The sequence below is a fragment of the Podarcis cretensis genome, assembly GCF_951804945.1.
Source record: "Podarcis cretensis genome assembly, chromosome: 6".
In the NCBI taxonomy this organism is placed as follows: Eukaryota; Metazoa; Chordata; class Lepidosauria; order Squamata; family Lacertidae; genus Podarcis; species Podarcis cretensis.
Window position 1 is genome coordinate 65,367,607 of NC_137175.1, and position 21,677 is coordinate 65,389,283.

Below are 21,677 nucleotides of genomic sequence, written 5' to 3' on the forward strand. Positions count from 1 at the left end.
AAATCTCGGTTAATTGTTGTGGTTATTTGTGACTATACAAAGCAATTCAAAAGCAATCCATTTATGCTGAGGTCTCAAAAGTAAATTGAAACTGTTTTGGTGCTCCTAAGGGCCAAACTAGATGATGCATTAAATGTGATTGTAGTTTCACACCTTCCCAAGTTTTGTTTTATGAAAAATAGCTATATGATGGGGAACTAGTCTAGGAATGCAGAGAGGAGATGCATAACATTTTCCCCAAACTGCACACAAAACACAGCTGTTAAGGGTGGAAACTGCTTTTCTCTGTCGAACAGCTTAGGGGTCATCATTGGGTATCCAATGCCTTTATTTATTTAGACATGCAAATATGATTCATTGTTTTTAAACGTCTATTTTGGCCCCTTGGCGAGCTTGTGAAAAATGGAATAATAAAGCAAGTGACTCAACCTGCATATAGAAATAAGTGTGGCTCAGATGTAGACTGACTATATACTTCTGTAAAGCAGCATGCACACTGATGCAGCATTCCTGAAGCTGGTGTATCCTGAGCAAAGTTGTCTGCAAAACAGTCGTTTTTTGGCATTTCACCGAGAATCAAAATGCATTCTGGTCTATGTCAAAGCTGACCTTCAATCCCGTATAGACCGTGACCTCAAGTTATGACAGCAGTTATGATACAATCTCCAGAAACACATGGTAGCTGCTAATCCAGCACCATTCCACACAGGTGCTGTGAGAGGGAGGTCCTGGCGTATGCAGCTTGTCACCTCTTGGGCAACGTGAAAAGGATGGCCATCACTGATCAACTTTTAGCCAGGTAGATGGTATGTGGAGATACTACCGTTTAACAAATAGGGACTCCACATTTGTGCTGTGAGCTTGGAGGCAACACCATGAACTGAGCAATCTGCTACTGTTCACAAACGAGCATTTTGTATCTAGGGGAATGCTTTGGAGGGATCTTTTACTTCATAGGTCTGCTGCGGATATCTTGTTGAAATGAATTGGTTGGTTGTGCGATTTGAATTTCCTTGGCTCCCACGTTCTGTGCCAAAAGAGATATTTCGTACCCATTTTTGAAGCTGTCGTCTTGAGTAGAATCCTGCTGAGGAGGAAAAAAAGCTCTCTCTCCTTTACAAAGACTCTCCTTGACTAGTCTCAAAAGGAAAGACTAAAGTGTCAATATAGTGTGCTGCTCAGCTGATTTCATCTTGATGAATATAAGGCTCACCCCATAAAGTTAGAGACTGAAAACAACAAAGATGCACTGAAAATTGAGGATTTTATTGAAAAATTGACCAATAAAATGTCCTTGTGAAAGTGATACACTGTAACATCCTTTTTCTTTAGCCTTCCTCTAATAAGGAGGAAGTGTCCACACATGGTAGAATAGATTTCTGAAAATGTCCATATGTTCAGTCTCAAAAGCAAACAGCATCTTTTGGTCTTTATTCTAAGTGGTACAACCAAAAACACTATTAGTGAAGGTGAGTTTAGATTAGACAAAGAACACATGAAATATACAAAAAAAAAATGACATTAGGTTTTCACAATTATAAACTGTCAAAAGAAAATTTGCAGCATTATAGGAAGTTTGTTAATAAAGTTTAAATAATGTAATTAACTTTTAATGAATCAAAATCAACAAGTATATATTTAAAAAATGAACTTTTTGAATATATTATGCTTCAACTTAAGGTAGGTTTCCAGCACAGATTTATATCCACAGTTGTACTATCTGATAAAAATTGCTAGGTATCCATCAATTGCAGTTTAAAACTTAAATAAGGAGACAAAACATCAGCTGCTTGGAAAGAAAGATTATTCCCTTTGCCACAAGTTAAAGCAATAATTTGGAAGACCAGTAAAACTGAGTTTGGTTAAGGAAGAGCTCGGGTTTCTTTTTTAAAAGATCCCATATTTATGCCTACCAATACACTTTGCTTGGTTTCTAAGAGGATATACGGTACTTCAGAGAAGTTTCAAAAGCCTCAAAGAAAAGTCAAGTTCAGGTATACTTTTGCATCAGTCTAAAATATTTAGAATGCTACTTCCTTTACACTCTTGCTTCCCACAGATGTTATATCCAACAATGACCTATAAGCATGCAAGAGGCACTTAACCTATAATCTGGCCTCTTTCTGGTTCTTCTATTGCGATACTTTAGCACAGTTTGCATGAATGCTGCTTCACAATGCACCCCCACCCTGCTTTCCCAATACCCTTGTGAGATAAAAAAATCCTTGAGAAAGATTCAAATGTTCTCCAGGACACAGTAATAATGCCCAACTGAAGTTCCTAGCTGTGACACTGCTATGTCAGAAAATATAAGTGCTTAACTACTAAGTGCCAAATAATTTGGATTCATTTATCTCTACTCTTCTTTAATAACCAAGTATCAAAATCTCAGATCCAAGACTTCCTAATCCAGCGGTAAACTCTTGGGAATATTACTGCGGGCATGGAGCTCCCTTTACTGAGGTGTTTCTTTTCCCAGAGTCAATGTACAACATTCCTATTGCATGGGTTGCTAAACTACCTGAATTGACATACCAGGAGCTTAATGCATACCAAAGATCTGCTTGTATATGCATCTGCTTGCAGACGTTTTGCCAGCAACAATGGGTGCTGCTTCTTCCTGAAAATCCACTACTGGAACAAAACTAAACTCCCTTTATGTAGCTACAATTTTTTTTAATGGGATGAAATACAACATAAACTGAAATCTTTAAAGTAGGGATGTAACAGAATAACACTGCTCCGAAATCACTTCTGTCCTCCAAAATGGTGCAGCACCTCCACCCGGTTTAAGCCCTTCTTCACAGAAGGACACAAGGTTGTGACTTGAACAGCACAAAGTTCATTGTTTTTTGTTACTGTGAAAGGAGACCCACTTGCTAGACATTAGTCTGACAGTTCATGGGCTAACATTTATTTTTGTAGAACTCGATGAAAAACAACTTTGGCATTATTTATCCAGTAATTTTACATATGTAGGAGATGACCAATTGCATATTTCCACAGTTTAGTGGCCATCACCTATCAAGTCCATACCACACACCATTCACTGGTGTGAGAACAGCATTGTAAATATCATTTTAAGCATCTCAGCTGTTTTATGAAATACTCCCAGGATGGGTAACATGAAGTGTCAAGCACCTTCAAATCCAATGTCTCCTACAGAAATTATCTGGCAGGGGAAACACCATGATTTTTTTATATATATAAAAAATATTGACAAAACAGCTCTGCCTTCAAAGTTCATTTTCTATTTACAGGCAGACAATATCCTCTGACAGTAGATACTGGTAGTGAAATGGAACTTTCCACAATATGGCAGCTACAATGATATACTAAGCCAGCAGAACTGTCAGTCTTCACTGTCAACGTCACTCAGGATTGAAGCTTTAAACAAATTTACAGTATTTGTTGATTTGGGCCCCTATTTTAGGTCATGAAGATTTTTTTTTCTCGTGAGTTTCCTCTCTGCACACTGCAACAGTACAAAGCTATAGGACTTGGGAATATGCTTGAAACCTTTTTCCTGGCAAAGGTTATGTGGCTCATGAGTCTGGTTTTACTGTGCACTGTGACTCACCTCGGCCCATTTGACATTCCAAGTTATCACCAGCACTGAGTGTGTTAACTAGCATGGTGGCTTAAGTCTGAAAGTGACTTGAGCAGTTTCCAAAAGAAGAAAAAAATGACTAGACTGCACAAAGAATATACCTTTGAAAATATTTACATTTCTGTACATTTACACATCACTGGAAGCTAATAAGCCTTGGAATACAAATGAACATAGTACTGACAATTCTGGACACATTCTTTCCAGTAGAGCAAAAAAGGCTAGTTTCTCTTCAAGTTTCATACAGTGGAACCATATGAAGATTCTAATTTTTTTTATTAAAAAAACAACAACCCTTCTAAATAAAAATGAACATTCTTCTTTCTGTAGCTACCCATGCTGGAAATACCTTAATTATTCTTGTACTTTCATTTTTGTACTCTCCACCCCCAATCTATTGCAATTCCTATTCACATCTAGGTTTGCACTTTGGGAAATGAAAGCGTAAACCAAGATTATTGTAGTAATATATTCAATATATTCCCAAATACTACTGGATAACAAATACAAGTTTAGTAGGTTTGATGGGCAGCTTTTATGGCGCTGAGGAACCCAAAAGAATGTCAGCGATTCAACCTGTGAGCTGTTTAATAATCTCCAAGCATGCTCTCCAACGAACACAGCAAGGACATTTCCAACCAGCTTGGGTGGGGAGGGCAGAGGGGATATCTGCAGATTTATATAAGATTAGTAACAACTTTCATTGGAGAAATGATAGGTTGCCGGGGGGGGGGGGAGAGAATATGAATAGCACCACAATGAATTGCACTAAGGTGCTAAAGGAGGTACCTTATTCCCTGCAGAGTGAAGGCTCTAATTCTGACACATATTGCAGTAAATGAATGCAACTGTTTAAATGCTTACCATTTGGTTCATTCGTCTGCAGAAAATCAATTCCTTCTACTATATGCTCAATTTACTGAACAAATATTACAGAATTTACAATATATGAAAACAAAGCTCGAAGGAAGGTTATAAGAGCAGCTTAAGTAAGATGGGTATTTTAAAGGGCTAATAGCCAGGTAAGACATTTTAGTTCTTTATGCTAATGGTCCAAGGGTTCTTTTATTACCGAGAAACGTAAAAAAATTAAGAACAAATTACAGTCCTTATAGCTGTTATGTAAGTTTTCTGGGGGGGGGGGCAGGGGGAACTTACTGAGGTGCCAGGCTATCATGCTTGCAGGTCTGGATGTATAAATGCATGTGACACAGCAGGAGACCAGCTTTCGTTTAGACACTAGGTGGATGCTTGCTATATGGTACTACTGATTGAGTTTCATGGTGTGTTCCCTTTCTGGTTTCATTTTAGCGAGTTCTGTCCCTTCGTACTTCACCCACTTTTAGACAGATGTCTGTGGGCTACCTGCATCCTCTCTCTCCCTGTCTCCTTGTGGCATGCTGGTATTTTCTTTTTATTTACTGCTAACTTTCCAGTTAAGTTAGAGATCAGGGAAGCGGCTAGGGTCCTCCTTGTAGTCATCAGGAATAGTGAAGATTGATTCATCAAACTCATCATAGCGGAACTCCTGAAAAGTCACAGTGGCTGTGATGGTTGGAAATACAGGTATATCTAGGAAGAACAGAGCAAAGGATTGGGAGGTTAGAAAAGGCACAATGCACAATGGAAAGGGGCATTTCTGTGGCAGAAAAGGATTCACCAGCCCACTTGCTCAACTTCCTGGTAATCTGTCTGGAACAGCGTGTCAGAGGAGAGGTTGGAGGCAGAGTTTACAGTGGTTCTGGTCCTTTCTGGAGGGATATGTGTAAATTGTTTTCAACTTATTGTAAAGTAGCTTGAGATTGCCCTAAAGGGCAGAGTGAAAATATATTTTTAAAAATCTTCATTGTCCAACTCTGTTCACACTTCTAACAAATACTTGCACTCCTCACTGTTCTCATTTGTTAAGAAAAGAGCACAATATTAGCCTCCAACCATGTTAAAGCACTGACAAACTCGGTGTAACTCTGTACCTTCACAACACAGCAAATCCCTGGGCACGGACTGTGTGACTTCTGTGTTTTCTATGACACCCAGTAAGCTTCTGAAGAAACTTTGGGTAGCAGGCAGATGAAAACTGAATCATTGCTTGTGGTGTATACCGTATTTTTTGCCCCTTAGGGCGCACCGCCCCATAGGACGCACCTAGTTTTTTTCTTGGGGGGGGGAATAAAGAAAAAAAAATTTATTTCCCCCCCAGGCACGGGACTGGCACGGGGGAAGCCCGAGCTTCCCCCGACCCCAGCCCCCAGAACAGCCTGCTATCCGCAAGCCTAGGGAGCCGCGCCGGTCTCCCTAGGCTTGCGGAGAGCTGCGCAAAGCCCGGGCGCGCTCTTCAGCGCGCCCCAGGCTTCAGAATGCAGGCAGCTCTGCGCAACCTTTAGGAGCCTGGCGCGGCTTCGCGCCGGGCTCCCTAGGGTTGTGCAGAGCTGTGTGAAGCCCGGGAGCGCAGGCAGCTCTGCGCAACCATTGGGAGCCCGGCGCGAAGTTGCGCCGGTCTCCCAAGTGTTGCGCAGAGCTTCCTGAAGCCTGGAGAGCGAGAGGGGTCGGTGCGCACCGACCCCTCTCGCTCTCCAGGCTTCAGCAAAAGCCTGCATTCGCCCCATAGGACGCACACACATTTCCCCTTCATTTTTGGAGGGGAAAAAGTGTGTCCTATAGGGCGAAAAATACGGGTACTCATCCCGTTTTTGGATTTTGGATAAATAGTACTGCAGGTTTTTGTATATTTGGGAAAACCTACTAGCCTGCTTTATCAGAGGGGACAAGGCCCTAAGATATTAAACCATGTTTGCCTCTCTTGTGAAATGCTGTCTCCAGCCTTAACTCTATTGCCGCACTTCTCACTGGCCAAAATTCACTAGTTTTGAAGTAAGACTATGAAAGAAACAAGTGATTTTCATCAGAGACTATGGGCATACAGAAAAGGGTTAATCTCCCTTCCATACACACTGTATCTCCAAATTCTAAATGTGTTTCCTAAGTTGCCTACTCCTGCAATAACTTCACTTTCTATTACTGTGTACTTTCCACTCAGTACACTATGAAATGGCATGCTAGTTTCACTCCAGGATCTGACTATCTTCCTGCTAAAGCCTGAGTGACAGCCCACTGCATTTCTCACCACAAAGTTTAAAAGGCTTTTAAATACAATCCATGTTCTTGGCAGGACAGACAGTCCCTTTTAATTGATGAAATACACTTCGACAGCTCACCTAACTTTACAGGAAAACCCGGTGGTAGTTTCATCTGCACAAACTCCCGCAGTTTGTTAAAGTGCTTGAAGGGTGCAATTACTTCTAAAACATTCAATAACCTGGGGGGGAAACACACACATGTAACAATTTCATCTCGTAGCAGTTTTAGGATTTAGCCACACACTCCTAATCAGTGCACTGTAAGAAAAAGAGAGGTGTCATCTCAGCAAATCACTGCAAACTGAGCCAAGACACATGCCGAGGGAAAGACGCTATTGTTCATGGCCACTGAATCAAATCAAGTAATTACACTGAACCATTTTTGTTAGCACAATGTAGGTCAAGCAAGAGTAAGCTAAATAGTCCCACATAACTTTGGTCCAATGCAGCTCAGAGGCAGTCACAACTGAGCATTCAAACTGCAGCGAGCTTCACATGACTTGGTAGGAGGATTTCCAGATTGTTTCTCCTTTGGGTAAAACTGAGTTTTAGCACTCATTTATTTTATGATAGATGAGTTTTAAATCTCAGGATTTCAATAGGTTTCGAAACTTAAACTTATTAAGAACTCCGGTAGTAAAGCGTCAAGCTTAAAACAAGCTTCCTTTTGAATCGTAACAGGAAGAATCTTCCAAAATTCCAGTTTAGGAACTTTTCTTTATAGATGTCGGAAAACTTCCCATCAGGGCACACAAATAATAAAAGATCTAGAAAAGCATCACACTTCAAAAACTAGACATTTCCAAGTCACTATATATTCCGAATATCTCTCATTAATTTTTTCCACATCTCCTCCACAGCATCTATGTAAGTGGCTAACTTATTCAGATCACAAGTAGAGCTAATGTACTAGTATGGGTACACTGCTGAAAGGATTCAGAACCCAACATGTTGCTTACAAGACCTCCAAGTGCCCATTCTTGCAGGGGTTCATTAACTTCCATAACTTCAACCCCACACTTACGATTCCTATTCCTTGTCCCACAATCCTCCTAGCCAAAGTTCAACCTCCTTCACCCCAGATTTTTCTTCTACTTGAAAAAGTTGCCAAAACATGGAAAGCTCTTTGGCTCTTAGATGCAGAATAAATCATACACCTCATTTTTTTATATAGATTTGAGAACAGAATACAGAGGACTTGAGACATCTGGATAAAATCTGAGAACTTTACATTTAAGAATATTGGAGAAACTACAAAAGAATTGGATCATTGTAGAGGTGAACCTATGGCAGGCAACATGTTTTCCCATTTATTCTATGACAATGTATTATACTGCAGTCTTTGGAACAAGCAAAATTTTATACATATCAGCGTATTTTAGCTAAATCACATGCCCTTTCACAAACTTTTGTAGTGGACAGTTTGAGACTTACGATTCAATTCCTAGAGGAAATTCTTGGCTCATGGCTATTGTGGCTTTAAATGTTTTCTTGCTTTCTTTGCAGACCAGTTCCCTACCCAAATGAGGTGCTCTAAGTTAAAGAAAATAAAAATTAAAACCTCCCTAGAGACATAATTTATAAAAACAATAAGAAATTGGAATGCATTTCTCTTGTGCAGGAAAACAAGTTGACAGAAGTTGTTTAATGATGCCTGGAAGAGTTCAGATAGCAAAAACTGCCAAAGCAGGCAAGCTGCCCAGGCACTAACAGATTAAAGCAACTGAACAGAAGTCTGTAGAAAAGAGAAATATATAAATATACATACACACTTTGGCCGGATGATTTCACAAAGTTAAGAATCTAGGACTAGGATCTAAAAAGCTATTCAGATGAGCCCAAGGGGAATTTGTCTTTTGACTTTGAAGAGCAAACCCTCATACCATTTCAAAAACATTTTGCAAGTGTGGCATGGAGCCCAATGGTCATGATAACTAGTTTAATAGTTCTTTGCATACTGGCCATGGGACACTAAAATGGAAATAGTGTGGAAGCCTTAAAAAGGGGGGGGGGAGAGAAGGAATAGATACCATCATGTTACTTTCTAATTTCTGTGATCAAACAACTTCTGCTGGACCAATGTGTAAATATGGAAGAAATTCATACTGAAACAGACTGTCTTCCTTGAGTACAATTTTGTTTAGAAACTTAGAACTGTTCTTTAATATTTACATTTAAACTTGTACATTTGGGATTGGATCTAGAGTTATCTTTCCACAAAGAAAAGGGCTCCCTCAAATCTTGGAAGGAAGTGAGATCCAGCAAAAAGTCTCATTAGAGTTCACTCTTCCTCATGAAGCCCACAGTGCCCTGTCCTGTGGTGGGATAATGTTTGGGTGTCTCCCACTCTCCACAGCATCTTCCCATAGGGCTGTGGGAGGGTGGGAGGAATTGGCAAAAACATCTCCCCCATCCTCTCCAGTTGGAGATGCTGCTGGAATGCTGGAGCCAACCCTCTGAATAGTGTTAAGAAAGATATCGCATTCTAAAATTTACAAGTAAGGACACACTGAGGCATCTGAAAAATATCCAGTCATCCAAAGCTCTCCATGTCCATCAATATTAGAGACTTGTCATCTTGTGTTTAGTCAAGCTTTCATGACCATTTCACCCCAAACCCATGAAAGTCCAAAATGAAGAGACCACTTCTGATTTGGTCAAGCATGTGGAAAAGTAAAAACAACAAGGCATATATAATCAGTTTAAGATCTTATTAAAACAAAGACAATAGCATGAGTTGAGGGTTAAATAGCAGTCTTGTCAGAGTTAAAGTCTAGGATGAAAAAGGCTTTGATTTGATGCCACTAATACTGACCAAATTCGAGATAGCTGCTTTAGCTCTAGTAATGACAATAATATTATGTGCATGGAATAGGAGTTTCATTCAACAGCATTCTGACATGTACATCCCAGTCTACACACATTATCAAATCATCCTTCAAAAGCTGTTTGCTATAGGGTGCGGAACGCTGCTTTTCATGAAACCATTTGGAGCTCAGGAGTAGTTTTATGGATCTCTGGATCCTATTCTTCAAGATAAATCACACCAAATATAAAGGACATATCTGATTCCCATGAGAAAGGGACTGATTTTACACCATCAAAATCAATGGGACCTAAACGCATTGGGGTCAGTCCGTAAAATCTAAAACCCGTGTGTGCAACTTTAAGCAGACATTTCTATTTTCAAATAAATAAGGCTTTACTGCAGCAATAGGAAGAATGGTTTCATAAATTCATCTTTGTTCTCAATTCTATACTAAACGTTTCAAATGACTACCTATGAGGTGAGCCAAGGACAGCACCTTATGCAATAAATTTGGGTGCCATGGCTGGTTTCACAGATAATTAAATTTCACAGGTGTGCACTTTTAAACCCCAATAAAGGCCCAGAGCTGATGATATTTGATTCCTTCATGCATTCTGATTGAAAAGATACTCTCAATGCAGAAATTGCTTGTATGCTTCCAATGAAAATAAACTAATATATAAAACTAAATATATTGAGAAACACAATTTTAATTTAAAAAAGCTTGAAAAATAGAAGGTTTTGATTCCCTGTAATTATTATTTTATAATTGTATTTATACGGCTGGCATCTGTCTTTCTTGTGAGACAACGGAAAAGTGTGCCTTCGGGGGTGAAGGCATATTTATATAATGCTTATATCTTGCCTTTTCCCCAGACCAAGACTCAAGGCAGCTCTCAGATAATATAGGGAAAGCTAAAAACATTGAAGAGTACAGTGGTACCTTGGGTTAAGGTCTTAATTCGTTCTGGAGGTCCGTTCTTAACCTGAAACTGTTCTTAACCTGTAGCACCACTTTAGCTAATGGGGCCTCCTGCTGCTGCCGCGCCGCCGGAGCACAATTTCTGTTCTCATCCTGAAGCAAAGTTCTTAACCTGAAGCACTATTTCTGGGTTAGCGGAGTCTGTAACCTGAAGCGTATGTAACCCGAGGTACCACTGTAATGCCAAATAAAATGCACATGTAGGATTTAACCCAGGAATTACACACACTATGGGCTTCTGCTCATGGAAGGGACCCTGATTCAGTCAAAACTCATGCCTGGTGAAAAGAAAAGGTAACATTCACCAGTTCTTCCTTCCCCCTGAAGCCTGCAGCGCCACCTCCTAGAACAGGAGTCAGCAAACTAAGGCCCCTGAGCCAGATCAGGCCCACTTGGGTCCTAAATCCGGCCCGCTCCGCAAAGCCGGAACCCGCCACGAAGCCAAGACTCCCGGCGATGGCGGCAGCTCCTCTGCCACTCAAATGCCTGGTTTACCTCACTGGTGTTTGATTGGCAGAGACGTCCCTGTGCCGCACTGAGGTAAACCAGGCACAGCGTTTGATTGGTAGAGCCTCCACCACTTGGCCTCTTCCTCCCATCCGCCGGGAGTCTCGGCTTCGTGGCGGGTTCTGGCTTCATGGCACGGCCTCTTCCTCCCGCCGCCGCCGCCCTGGTGTTCCTGTGGGCCAGAGAGCGGAGCGGACGAACTCGCTCTGCCTACCCACGAGAAGCGATGGCGGGGAGGAGGATTACTTGCCCCCCTCGCCTCTTCTTCCAGCTCTTCCGCCCCAGGTGCTGCTTCTCCGGCCTGCCACAAGGTCTGAGGGACAGTGGACCAGCCCACAGCTAAGGTCCTCCTGGGCGACATTTCACAGGGCACAGGGAAAGGAGGAATCGGTGAAAAACAATCTCCCTCCTCCCAGTGGAGTGTCTCGTGAAAAGAACTCAATTCATGTGAAACCCTGATCCAACCCATTATGTTTTGAAAACGACATTAAGTATATACGTAGCAGCAGCTATATACACACACTATATGTATTTAATACTCACTTTCCATTTTCAGCAGATATGTACTCCTCCCATGTAATTGTGTTTGGTGGAGGTGGAGTAAGAGACTGCCTCCTGACAGGCTGTTAAAGAAAACAAATGGGAATTATTTGTAAATCAAAGCACTTTACTACTTAGTAGGCTACCATCATCTCGTCTAAAAGAACATCTGTGTCTCATGCTTCCTCCAACATTTGCCAATCTGAAGAAGAGTAAATTGGGGCTAATTCAACATTAGAACACTGCACTCCTGACAAATGAACAGCAACCAATCATTTAGACATGAAACAGAAATGTACACTTGTTAGCATGCCTGAAGAGCTGCGTAAAAAAATGTAAGCATTTCTTAAGGATAGCCACCTGCAAAAGAAATACTTTTTGTCTCCCCCAGATAAATCACAAGCATCAAGACAAGAGCAAACCTTGGCTATAACTCCTGGACTGTCTGGAACAAGACAAACCATGTGCCTAGGTTTGGCTGTAACGCTAAGCTCTAGCTGGTGTGGCAGCCAGAGGACTGGGAGAGGACCGAAGTGGTCACGATTTTTGCTGTGAATACCTACACACTTGCACATTCACACTCAGCAATGGCTTGGCTTAGCATTACATGTGAACTAGGCCAGCAAAAGGTCATCTGTTGTTAAATGTTCAATTTAAACAGAATTTTTAACTGTACCTCAAAATTTTGTTCCATCAAGTTTCCACCTTTACTCAAGCTTTCCATAATAGCCTTGTTTCGAAGAATATCTTCCTCACTGAGATGTTCCCGTCTTTTCCTTGATTCTAAGACAAGTCCATTAACCAGGTAGAAGTCTGCCAAAAAGTTTCCTACCCTTTCCTGCAAACACACAAAAATAAAACACATGAAGTATTTGAGCCAAAATGCAAAACTTCTACTGAAGCTCACCTAGTCCTTTCATTTATTGTCTACCTGCCAACTGCTTATGTTCTTGCCCCTAATGTCACATTTTTATATATTTCACTCACTTTTCTTATAACCCTAACTTTTAACATCCTCCCTTCTCCCAATCCGGATGACTGGGAAAGCAAAACTGACAACCTATATGTTTATCCCACATTTCACCTGCCTTACAGACGTCTTCCCTGGGGCACACTAGCACAGGATGGATGGATGTCTTAAAACAGTTATTAAAAAGTCTTACTGTTTTATCTTCTCGAAAAAGCCATCCTGTTTGGGCACGTGTGAAGGTGATTGATTTGGTTGATAATGTTGCTGAATAAATATCGCTGCTCATCAAAATGTCAACTTCCTCCTCTGTTTCCATCTCAGATTCCTGAAAAAAAGGAAGAATATTAATTGTGGTTTGTTTTTTTTTTTTTTTTTAAAAAGCAACCCAAATTATTTAAACAGATTTGTTATCCTCTCCCTGTCCAATTTCTGCCTGAAATAAATAGAAGCCTTCCAGTAATAATTCCATTAGGTAGCAGTCTTAAACACTGCAAGTATGAGTACACCATATCTCCCATTGATATACATGCTCAGGTACAAGATTACTCTCCATTTCAGCTTCTTTCTAAAGCTACACATTCACATGTTGCCTTTGGAAACCTTCTGCGTAAAGTAGTCTTCTGCAGCCTTCTGACTTCTCAGACCCTAGATGTACATCGTATTACTGTCACTGCTACGTAAGTAATAAGTATATTTTGGGAGGACATTAGCAATCTATATGGGAAAGGAGTTTAATATTGTTTGCAGCAGAATTGTTAAGCAACTAGGTATCCTGCAAAGCAATACTAAACATAAGAGAAAAAACGGCAGTGGAATTATAGCCCTCCTCCATACATATCTACTGTGTTCAAGGGAAGAGCTCCCAAGTAAGGGCACAGAGGACTGCAGCATTACATGTCTGATACTGGAATGACAATATCTTGCAACTACCTTGTACATTTTTAAAACAAGTCATTTATTTGGGGCACAAAACAGCAGGAAACATATTTTGCTTTGCTTTTGAGTAGCATTGTGAAAGATTTTACTAGCGGTGCTGCAGCTTACCTCGTGATGTATTCGCTGGTAAACTTTTTGTTCGTTGTCTAAAACTACGAAGGATTCAGAGGGTGCAGCATCACCGTTGAAAATGAAGCTCAAGTCCCCTCGTTGGCACTTCATGTCAGTAAAATCTATGAGTGTTGTGTCAAGCCTGGGGGAGGGGGGAACATTCCAATACTTCAGCTGATCCAGAATATTAGTTCACAAAATTTACTAATAACCAATGAGATTTGATTATTTTTTTTAGAAGCAAGATTTGAAACAGAGATCAGCCCTGTTTGGGTGTGCTATCTGTGTGCAAAGGCAACATACAAGCAGGGATGAGTGTGCTAAGATCTGCCCCCTGCATTACTCTGCCCATCACCCTCCAAAAGAAGAGGGTAAGGTATGAAGCAGGGCGCCTCCTCTACTCATGGAGTAAACTTACTACTCGTGGAGTAGACTTACTACTCATGGAGTAATTTAGAACCCTGCACAACTGGGGTCGCCTACAACCCTTGAAATGACTTTTAACCATCCGCTGAATGGGGTGGGCTAAAATGTGACAGAAGGCAGCAAAAACTGTGTGGCCACCTTCAGCGAGAAGAGCTTCTGCTCACAGAAGATGCCTCTAACCAATTTTTAGCGATCATTTCTCTTGCCCGCTTTCCCCACAGCATCCTGTGCTACAGCCCAGTGAGGTCTCCTGACTGCTGGGAGAGGCAGGAATGAGGCAGCTCACTCCCTTCCATGCAGATTTCATTGCATACAACCCAAAATATACAACAAGATCTTGTCCTATCAAATCTTTTGAGTCTCCACCAAGAGAAAACATTCATACAACAGAGAACTTCTGCCACCACTACTATGCAAGTTCTGTTCAGAGAATTCTAGTAAATTCACAAGATCAGAGCAGGTAAGTCTGAGAGGTTTAGCTTTAGCAGAAGAACAAACTTGCTGATGGTACATGTCTGAATAGGGAATTCCTGTATATGAAAAATTCTCCACACACAGTACAATAAGATGAATTTTAACAGCTAACAGTAGTGCTGAAATCTCACTCAGATAAGAAGGTAGTGCAAAATTTCCATTGGATTAAGCATGTAGCCAGCCCGAAAAGTTTATTTTGCTTCTTTCAGTATTACACAAAATATATATTCCATTTATTTTAAAAGTTAGCAAGACGTGGAAATTTCTCTTTGACAAAAACCTGCTTAAATAGCAACATCTTTAGTTAAAAAGAAACCCAAAGTCATCTTGACTTATTTAGAATCATCCAATCACCTAACAGGCAGCTATGCCAATATTTGGCTACAGGTGTTTGTTTTAGAAGCAGCCATGCAATATTCACAGGATTTAAGGAGACTGTGCTGAAGATGGTCCCTAAGCAAGCACTAGCCTTAAAAAAGTCAAATACGTAATTCACAAAGGGGTAGAGCGAGCCACTTTACAGAATAAATCTTATTCATCATTTGTCCAGTTGAGAGCTGAGAACATTAATTGTGAGAGAATCATGACTCTCAATAAAAGGCATTTCAGTAATGAGTTAATAGTCAGCTCACACTAACATCACATCACAGCACCTGGGATAAAGCGGCAAAACATGCACAACTCCATTTATCTGGAGATTCCCAATTATGAGCAGGCCAACAATGTAAACACAGCTATGCAGACCACTGGTAACTCTTGTACAGTTATCTTCTTTAAATAGTTTTTTTTTGTAATAAACCCCAATACTTGTAGAGTTTCTTTAAAGAGTTCAAGCTCATGAGCCCAACTCCACACCAGCAGGGGGCTGTGCAATTTTCCCTCTTAGTTGCAACTCCTTACACCATGTTAAATGCCACTCTGCAGGGCAACGTTTTGGAACATTAAGGTGACTGCAAAGGAAACACAGATCAAAAGGCTCTGTGAATGTGCAGTGCGCGGCCTCTACATCTTATCCTCCTCACCCACATTACAACAGGGTATGAAATTTGGAAATGCATGAAGACATTGGCAACAGAATTAAAGCTCAATATTTTAACATCATTACATTTAGTACAGTCTAGGGATGGGTAATTTGTAGTCCTTCAGATGTTGTTAAGTACAACTCACATCAACCCCAGTAAGCATGGTTACTGGTAAAGGATCATGGGAGTCGAATTCCAGTAGCATCTGGAGGGCCACAGGTTCCCCATCCCCAGTGTAACCCTTCAAAGGTGAAGACTATTCTTACCTGATATTTATACCTTGTTTGTATATTTTACATGCATCAGAAGGCAGGATTCGGGAAAGTAAAGGCACTGCATTTAGGGTAAAAACGACACCCTGTTACCATTAATGTCCTTCTAATGTATCCATTCAGCATACAACACACAAAATAAAAAACTATCAACCAAATCATATATAAACACATCCAACAAAGCAACTAAAACAGAGCCATATGTAAAGCTATTAATCATGATAGCTGTATAGTACACCCAATGCCCACAGGCACCTTTCCTCCAAATACCAGTCACTGCAGATTAACAACACGAGAGGCCTATTGCTCCATGCCCTGCTTATAGGGTTCCTAGAGGTAGCTGGCTGACCACGGTGGAAAGCAGGATGCTGGATTAGACAGGCCTTCAGTCTGATCCAGCAGCTCCACTAGAATTGAAGCCGATAGAACTGTAACTAATTTAAAGAACGTAATCTCTTCCACCAAAAAGTGGCAAAACACATTTCAGTTGTTTGAATTATGACAAGTAGGATAGCACTTTTGATATTTTATGCTCAGCTGTCCACGGAGGCACAGGTCAATTCTGTGTCCAGGGCGGCTGTCTACCAGCTCCATCTGGTACACTGGCCGAGACCCTACCTGCCTACACACTGTCTCGCCAGAGTGGTGCATGTTCTGGTTATCTCCCGCTTGGACTACTGCAATGCACTCCACATGGGGTTACCCAGAAACTACAACGAATCCAGAATGTGGCTGCCAGAATGGTGACTCAGAGCAGCCGCTGGGACCATTTAACACCGGTTCTAAAAGATCTATATTGGCTCCCGGTACATTTCCGAGCACAATTCCAAGTGTTGGTGCTGACCTTTAAAACCCTTAACGGCCTTGGCCCTCAAGGAGTGTCTCCACCCCCATCATTCAGCCCAGACACTGAGATCTAGCTCCAAGGGCCTTCTGATGGTTCCCTCACTGCGGGGAGGGAGGTTACAGGGAATCTAGAGAATGCTCCCAATCTCTTAAGGGATCAAGAAATATTACATCACCATCAAGCACTACCAAAATTAACAAACACAAAGGGGCTGGATCCAAATGTCTTCAGTGGAACTCAAACTACTTGATGGTCCTGTGGGGAGGAGACTCTTTTTTCCCTCTGCAGCACCCTATGCCCCCCGAAAATATGATCCAAAGGGTTGGGTGACCTTCTGGAACCGTGTAGGAAGTGGCACTGGGCATGTAGGGGAAATCAACAAAAATTACATTTTCCTTTCATCTGCAGGAATAACCCAGCCACGAGTCCCCATGGGATCAGAGTCCCATCTGTGAACAGAAAGAACCTTTCGATTTGTGGAAGATGTCTGGATCAAACTCCAACTATGTTTGTGCTTTTGCATAACTATCTACAACAAGTTTAGTACAGAAAATCCAATCATTTCAAATAACAAGTCTGTTCTGGAGAAATAAGTATTTAGACTGGATAGCTCAGTTGGCAGAGCACAATACTCTTAATCTCAGGGTCATGGACAAAAAGATTCCTGCACTGCAGGGAGTTGGACTAGATGACGCTCGTGACCCCTTCCAACTCTACAACTATGATTTCCATAAATATCTTTAAAATCTTACCCCAACTTTGAAAATCCCAGTGAAGTTCAAGATAGAAGTCACCTAGCTGGAGAGAAAGAGAATTTTTGTTAAATGTTAAGAAACTGGTGACTACTTTCATGTCCACCCACCCAGGAAATGCTAGCAACCATAACTTTCATTTGGACATGCTAAACTTTGGGGTAAGTGTGTATTAATTAAAGATTTGATTTGCACACTTTTCACATTAACAGCTTTTTAAAAGAAGAAGAAGAAGAAAAAGTGTAAATTAGTCTTACTTGTTTTATCTACGGAAGTACAGAAGTAACACGATCAAAATAACAGCCCAAACTATACAATATCTGAATCAAGCTAACCTTGCAATCAAATATAATGTATAAATTATTTTACTACAACTACAACAGCTTGGCTTCTTAAAAGTTATTTTTCAAAGAGTAGCTATTTTTTTAGCAATACATTTCTCCTTTGAAAGCAGTCAGTGTAGGTGACAATTTTTGATAGCTGCTCCTTAACCGAGAGCTTATGTTTGTAGAAAACGTCCTTCTGTGCAAGATAATAATTGCTATATGAAGCCATTCTTCTGAAGAGCTAGTTATTTCTGAAGCAAGGGAATCAAATGCTAGCTAAGCTAAACAACTTTGACCCAGACCAACAAAATGAGGAACCTGCGGCAACTCTTAAAGTACATGGGTGAGGGATACCTAGAAGCAGCTAATGTAGCTGGAGAACGCATGATATAACAGAAAAACTTGCTTTGAATTGGAGCCACTGAGTTTATGTACCCAGTTTATGTACAAAGTTCTAAAACAGGCCTTCTCTGTCCATGGGAATTAGCATGACAAATGGAAACTGTCAAATGCAGTTTTTCCTTCCCTCAAATGGAAACTGTCTCTCTCCTTATATCAATAATTATGGTATGTTAGGAACTGATCTCTGGCTCACAGTTTAAATGCTGTTCAAATATTTTAACACATTTACATCAGCTTCCAATTTCACTGCAACTTCAAAATGCAGAAGCTACATGTAAACGAAGCATTATTAACTTGTCTTTAAAACCAAAATAGAAACATATTTTTTCCCACAGTGAAACTTAATTTTTAAAATCACAATTACGATCCATAGCAGAGACTTAACACTAGAACTCCACACACGGAATTTAGAACATACAACCCATAGGCCATATCCAGTCACCAAGCCCTTTCTCTAAGTAGGGAAGAGGTCACGGCTGCAAGGTAAGTCACTTACAGGTCAGACATTCTAAGACACAGACAAGCAAGCAATATGCAATTCAGCCAGCAATTCCCAGAAATAGAGGCCTGTGTTGAGTTGTTTGCACTTAATGAAGACACAATGGCAATCACACATAAATTGTTTGAAAAGTAATGACTCCATACTCTCCAATGTGGGTGGAAAAAGCCTTACAAACTTACCTCTTTCAGAGCTTTTAATAACCGAGGTCGCTTTTCCTCAACACTTTCCCTGGACTGTTGTTTTAGTTTCCTTAGAAGTGCTGTAACTAAATAAATACACTGTAAGTCCAATGTAAAGGCAATCATGTTAAGCATCCACTAAGCTGGGAGCTGCCTTTACCTTTTGTAATGGCTGGTGGCAAAAGAGAAATCAGCATCAATTGCAGGGCCACCTCTACTGCCAGCAGAGAAGCAGCGTCGGCATCAGCACCAATTACAGGTGAGATCTTGCTGGAATCACACAAGATCTTGCACCCTCTACAAGATTTCACATAATTTTGGATGATACTGGTGCCGCTTCTGCAGCATGGGCAGGGTGCCCATGGGGCTGCCATACTGGGGGCTTCTGCCACCTGAGACAGCCGCCATAGTCTGCCTAATGGCAGAGGCGGTTCTGGTCAATTAGTAGCTTTTCGAGCTTTTCGTTACTTAAGCAGTATTGTCAAATAAATAAAACAAAGTTCAGTCAAGTAAACTGACAACAGTAGGCCATATACTACCATTCAGAGACCAATATACAAAGCTTCCATGGGGCAAGTGAAAGATCTCGGAATAATAGGTGTTTCAGTGTTACTGAAAGTGTGATCTAATCAGTAATCTGGATCAGAGACCACTGGGAGTCTCATAAACATGCACAAAGCCAACACGTGTGCTTCCCTAAGAGTTTGCCTTTTGGAAATGAAGCAGTTACAGCAATGTTGTTTCCTCTTCAAAACCTCTGGCATACAATTCCCAGACTGTTTTCTGAAGGAATTTAAACAGCAATTTGGGGTTTCTGTAGGGGAGTTTTCATGCAGACATTTCCAAATTCAGGTACAAACATGCTCCTCCCAGCTTTGACCATAATGCTAATGCTCCTTATGCTTAAAATAATCCCTCATTTAAGTTCTGGAGCTGTACATCAACACACCATTGATCAGACACACTCAACTGCTAACCTACAGCATAACATTTGATATGCTATATTCTATTGCACTTGTATATAATTAAATGAATAAATCACCCATCCTGAACATTCTATGTAAGTAGCAATGCAAAAGTTGTAAATACAGCTTTGGAACATTACATGTAATAAACAAAAAATTGATACGTACGTTATATTAAGCAAGAGTAGCTTGCATTTTAAATCAAACTCTCAGTAATTTGTGCCAAATAAAACTAAAAGTTTATATTTGAACTGAAAATGATATTCATTAGTCATGAAAGACTTTATCTTTACAAAAGCTCGAGAAGCAAGGTAAATCAAGCAAGTCAGGTTTTTATAATTTGGGAACATTTCAGTTGAGAAGCAGGATAATGTAGCACCACCACACTGCCTTCTTAAAGAATGAGAACTCCGAACAGCATGGATTTCAACACTTGCTGGTTGACTAACTCCTACCTAACAACAACAAAGGTGCAATGCTGCTCTTGATATAGTCATACTTATTGCTAGTACCAGTGTAAACCTTAAACTATGATTATGACCAGGGATAATAGATGAATGAGGAGAGCTCCTGTGAGCAATTCCTGATCTAATAACCATAGTTAAGTGGTAGACAGCTTTATCTCTGCATCTATCCTAGTATTGGCATTGTTGTTGCTGCAATTTATTAACTGCCTTTCACTATGAGGTCCCAGGGTAGGCTACAGCAATTTAAAATACAGTAATAAAAACAGAAAATTGTGGCTTAAATCACTTAAGGCTTGAATCACTACTATGAGGAGCTTGAGCTGGACCTGGAATAACCCTGCACAATCTGCAGAAAAGCCTAACATGAGCACTTGCCTTTACAAATTATCTCAAGATTAGGTGTTCATGATCTACAGTGGTACCTCTGGATGCGAACGGGGTCCATTCCAGAGCCACGTTCTCATCCTGAAGCGAACGCAACCCGCGTCCGCACGGGTTGCGATTTGCCGCTTCTGCGCATGCGTGTGACGTCATTTTGAGCGTCTGCACATGTGCGAGCGGCAAAACCTGGAAGTAACGCACTTTGTTACTTCCGGGTCGCCACGGAGCGCAACCCAAAAATATTCATCCCGAAGCATATCTAACCCGAGGTATGACTGTACACATTTCAGTCACAATTTGCAGTAAGCTGATCTTAATGACTAAATGGATTTCATGTATTTATGTCCAGACAACCAGAGCGACAGTTTCTTACTCATTTGTCTATCTCCATAGCTGATGGCTTCTGCGAGAGGACTCCATCCCTGAGCATTTTTCACTTTCACAGGAGCATTGTGGGCCAAAAGCAGGTGGGCACATTCTATAACAAAGTATGAGACAATAATTATTTTCCAAATAAGACCACCAGATTGCTTCTCTGTGAAGAGCCACTTACCATTTGAAAAAAATACTGACGTAAACAAGTTTTGAACTTACTGAAGTTTGAGCAGCACATAAAATCAAGCTAACCAATGACCTATTTTTCATTTGAAACCGTTTATGTAGCATTTGGTGCAAAGCAAAATCTATTGGGTGGTATCTGACTAAGTCATACTCATGGTTAACGTTAAGTGAACGTGATTTCAATAGATCTGTTCTATGACTTAGGCTGCATTCTTAACTATGTCTACTCCTATTGAATTTAATGGTGGTTACTCACAGGTTAAGTGGGGTTAGTCTTGCAGCCTCAGCTAGGTACAACCTAGTGTCTGAATTGTATCCAAATAATGTCTTTCTACTGACAGAAGTCTCTGATCCAATAGAGGCTTCCATCAGCAGGACAGGGAGGTAGACAGACTTTCAACAATTCCCAGAGTCCCCTGAGCAGTGCCCCCATCGCACAATCTATTCCTGGGGGTTGGGAGAAAAAGATAGAACCTGTGGTACTATGATGATTTAGTGA

At 40.8% G+C, this 21,677-nt stretch overlaps 1 protein-coding gene across 1 annotated transcript in view; it reads right to left on the minus strand.

The window, feature by feature from the left end:
• Positions 1–1,245: 1,245 nt before the first annotated feature.
• ANKRD13C (ankyrin repeat domain 13C) overlaps positions 1,246–21,677 on the minus strand; it is a 30,108-nt gene continuing 9,676 nt past the window's right edge. Inside the window, exons 3-13 of the mRNA XM_079982254.1 lie at positions 20,991–21,095; positions 18,805–18,890; positions 17,396–17,441; positions 15,791–15,857; positions 13,600–13,744; positions 12,749–12,880; positions 12,262–12,423; positions 11,589–11,668; positions 8,182–8,280; positions 6,826–6,926; positions 1,246–5,182 (exon numbers count right to left, since the gene is read on the minus strand). Coding sequence (XP_079838380.1) covers positions 5,052–5,182; positions 6,826–6,926; positions 8,182–8,280; positions 11,589–11,668; positions 12,262–12,423; positions 12,749–12,880; positions 13,600–13,744; positions 15,791–15,857; positions 17,396–17,441; positions 18,805–18,890; positions 20,991–21,095 — 1,154 coding nt within the window. The 3' untranslated portion in view covers positions 1,246–5,051. The remainder of the gene's footprint in view (positions 5,183–6,825; positions 6,927–8,181; positions 8,281–11,588; positions 11,669–12,261; positions 12,424–12,748; positions 12,881–13,599; positions 13,745–15,790; positions 15,858–17,395; positions 17,442–18,804; positions 18,891–20,990; positions 21,096–21,677) is intronic.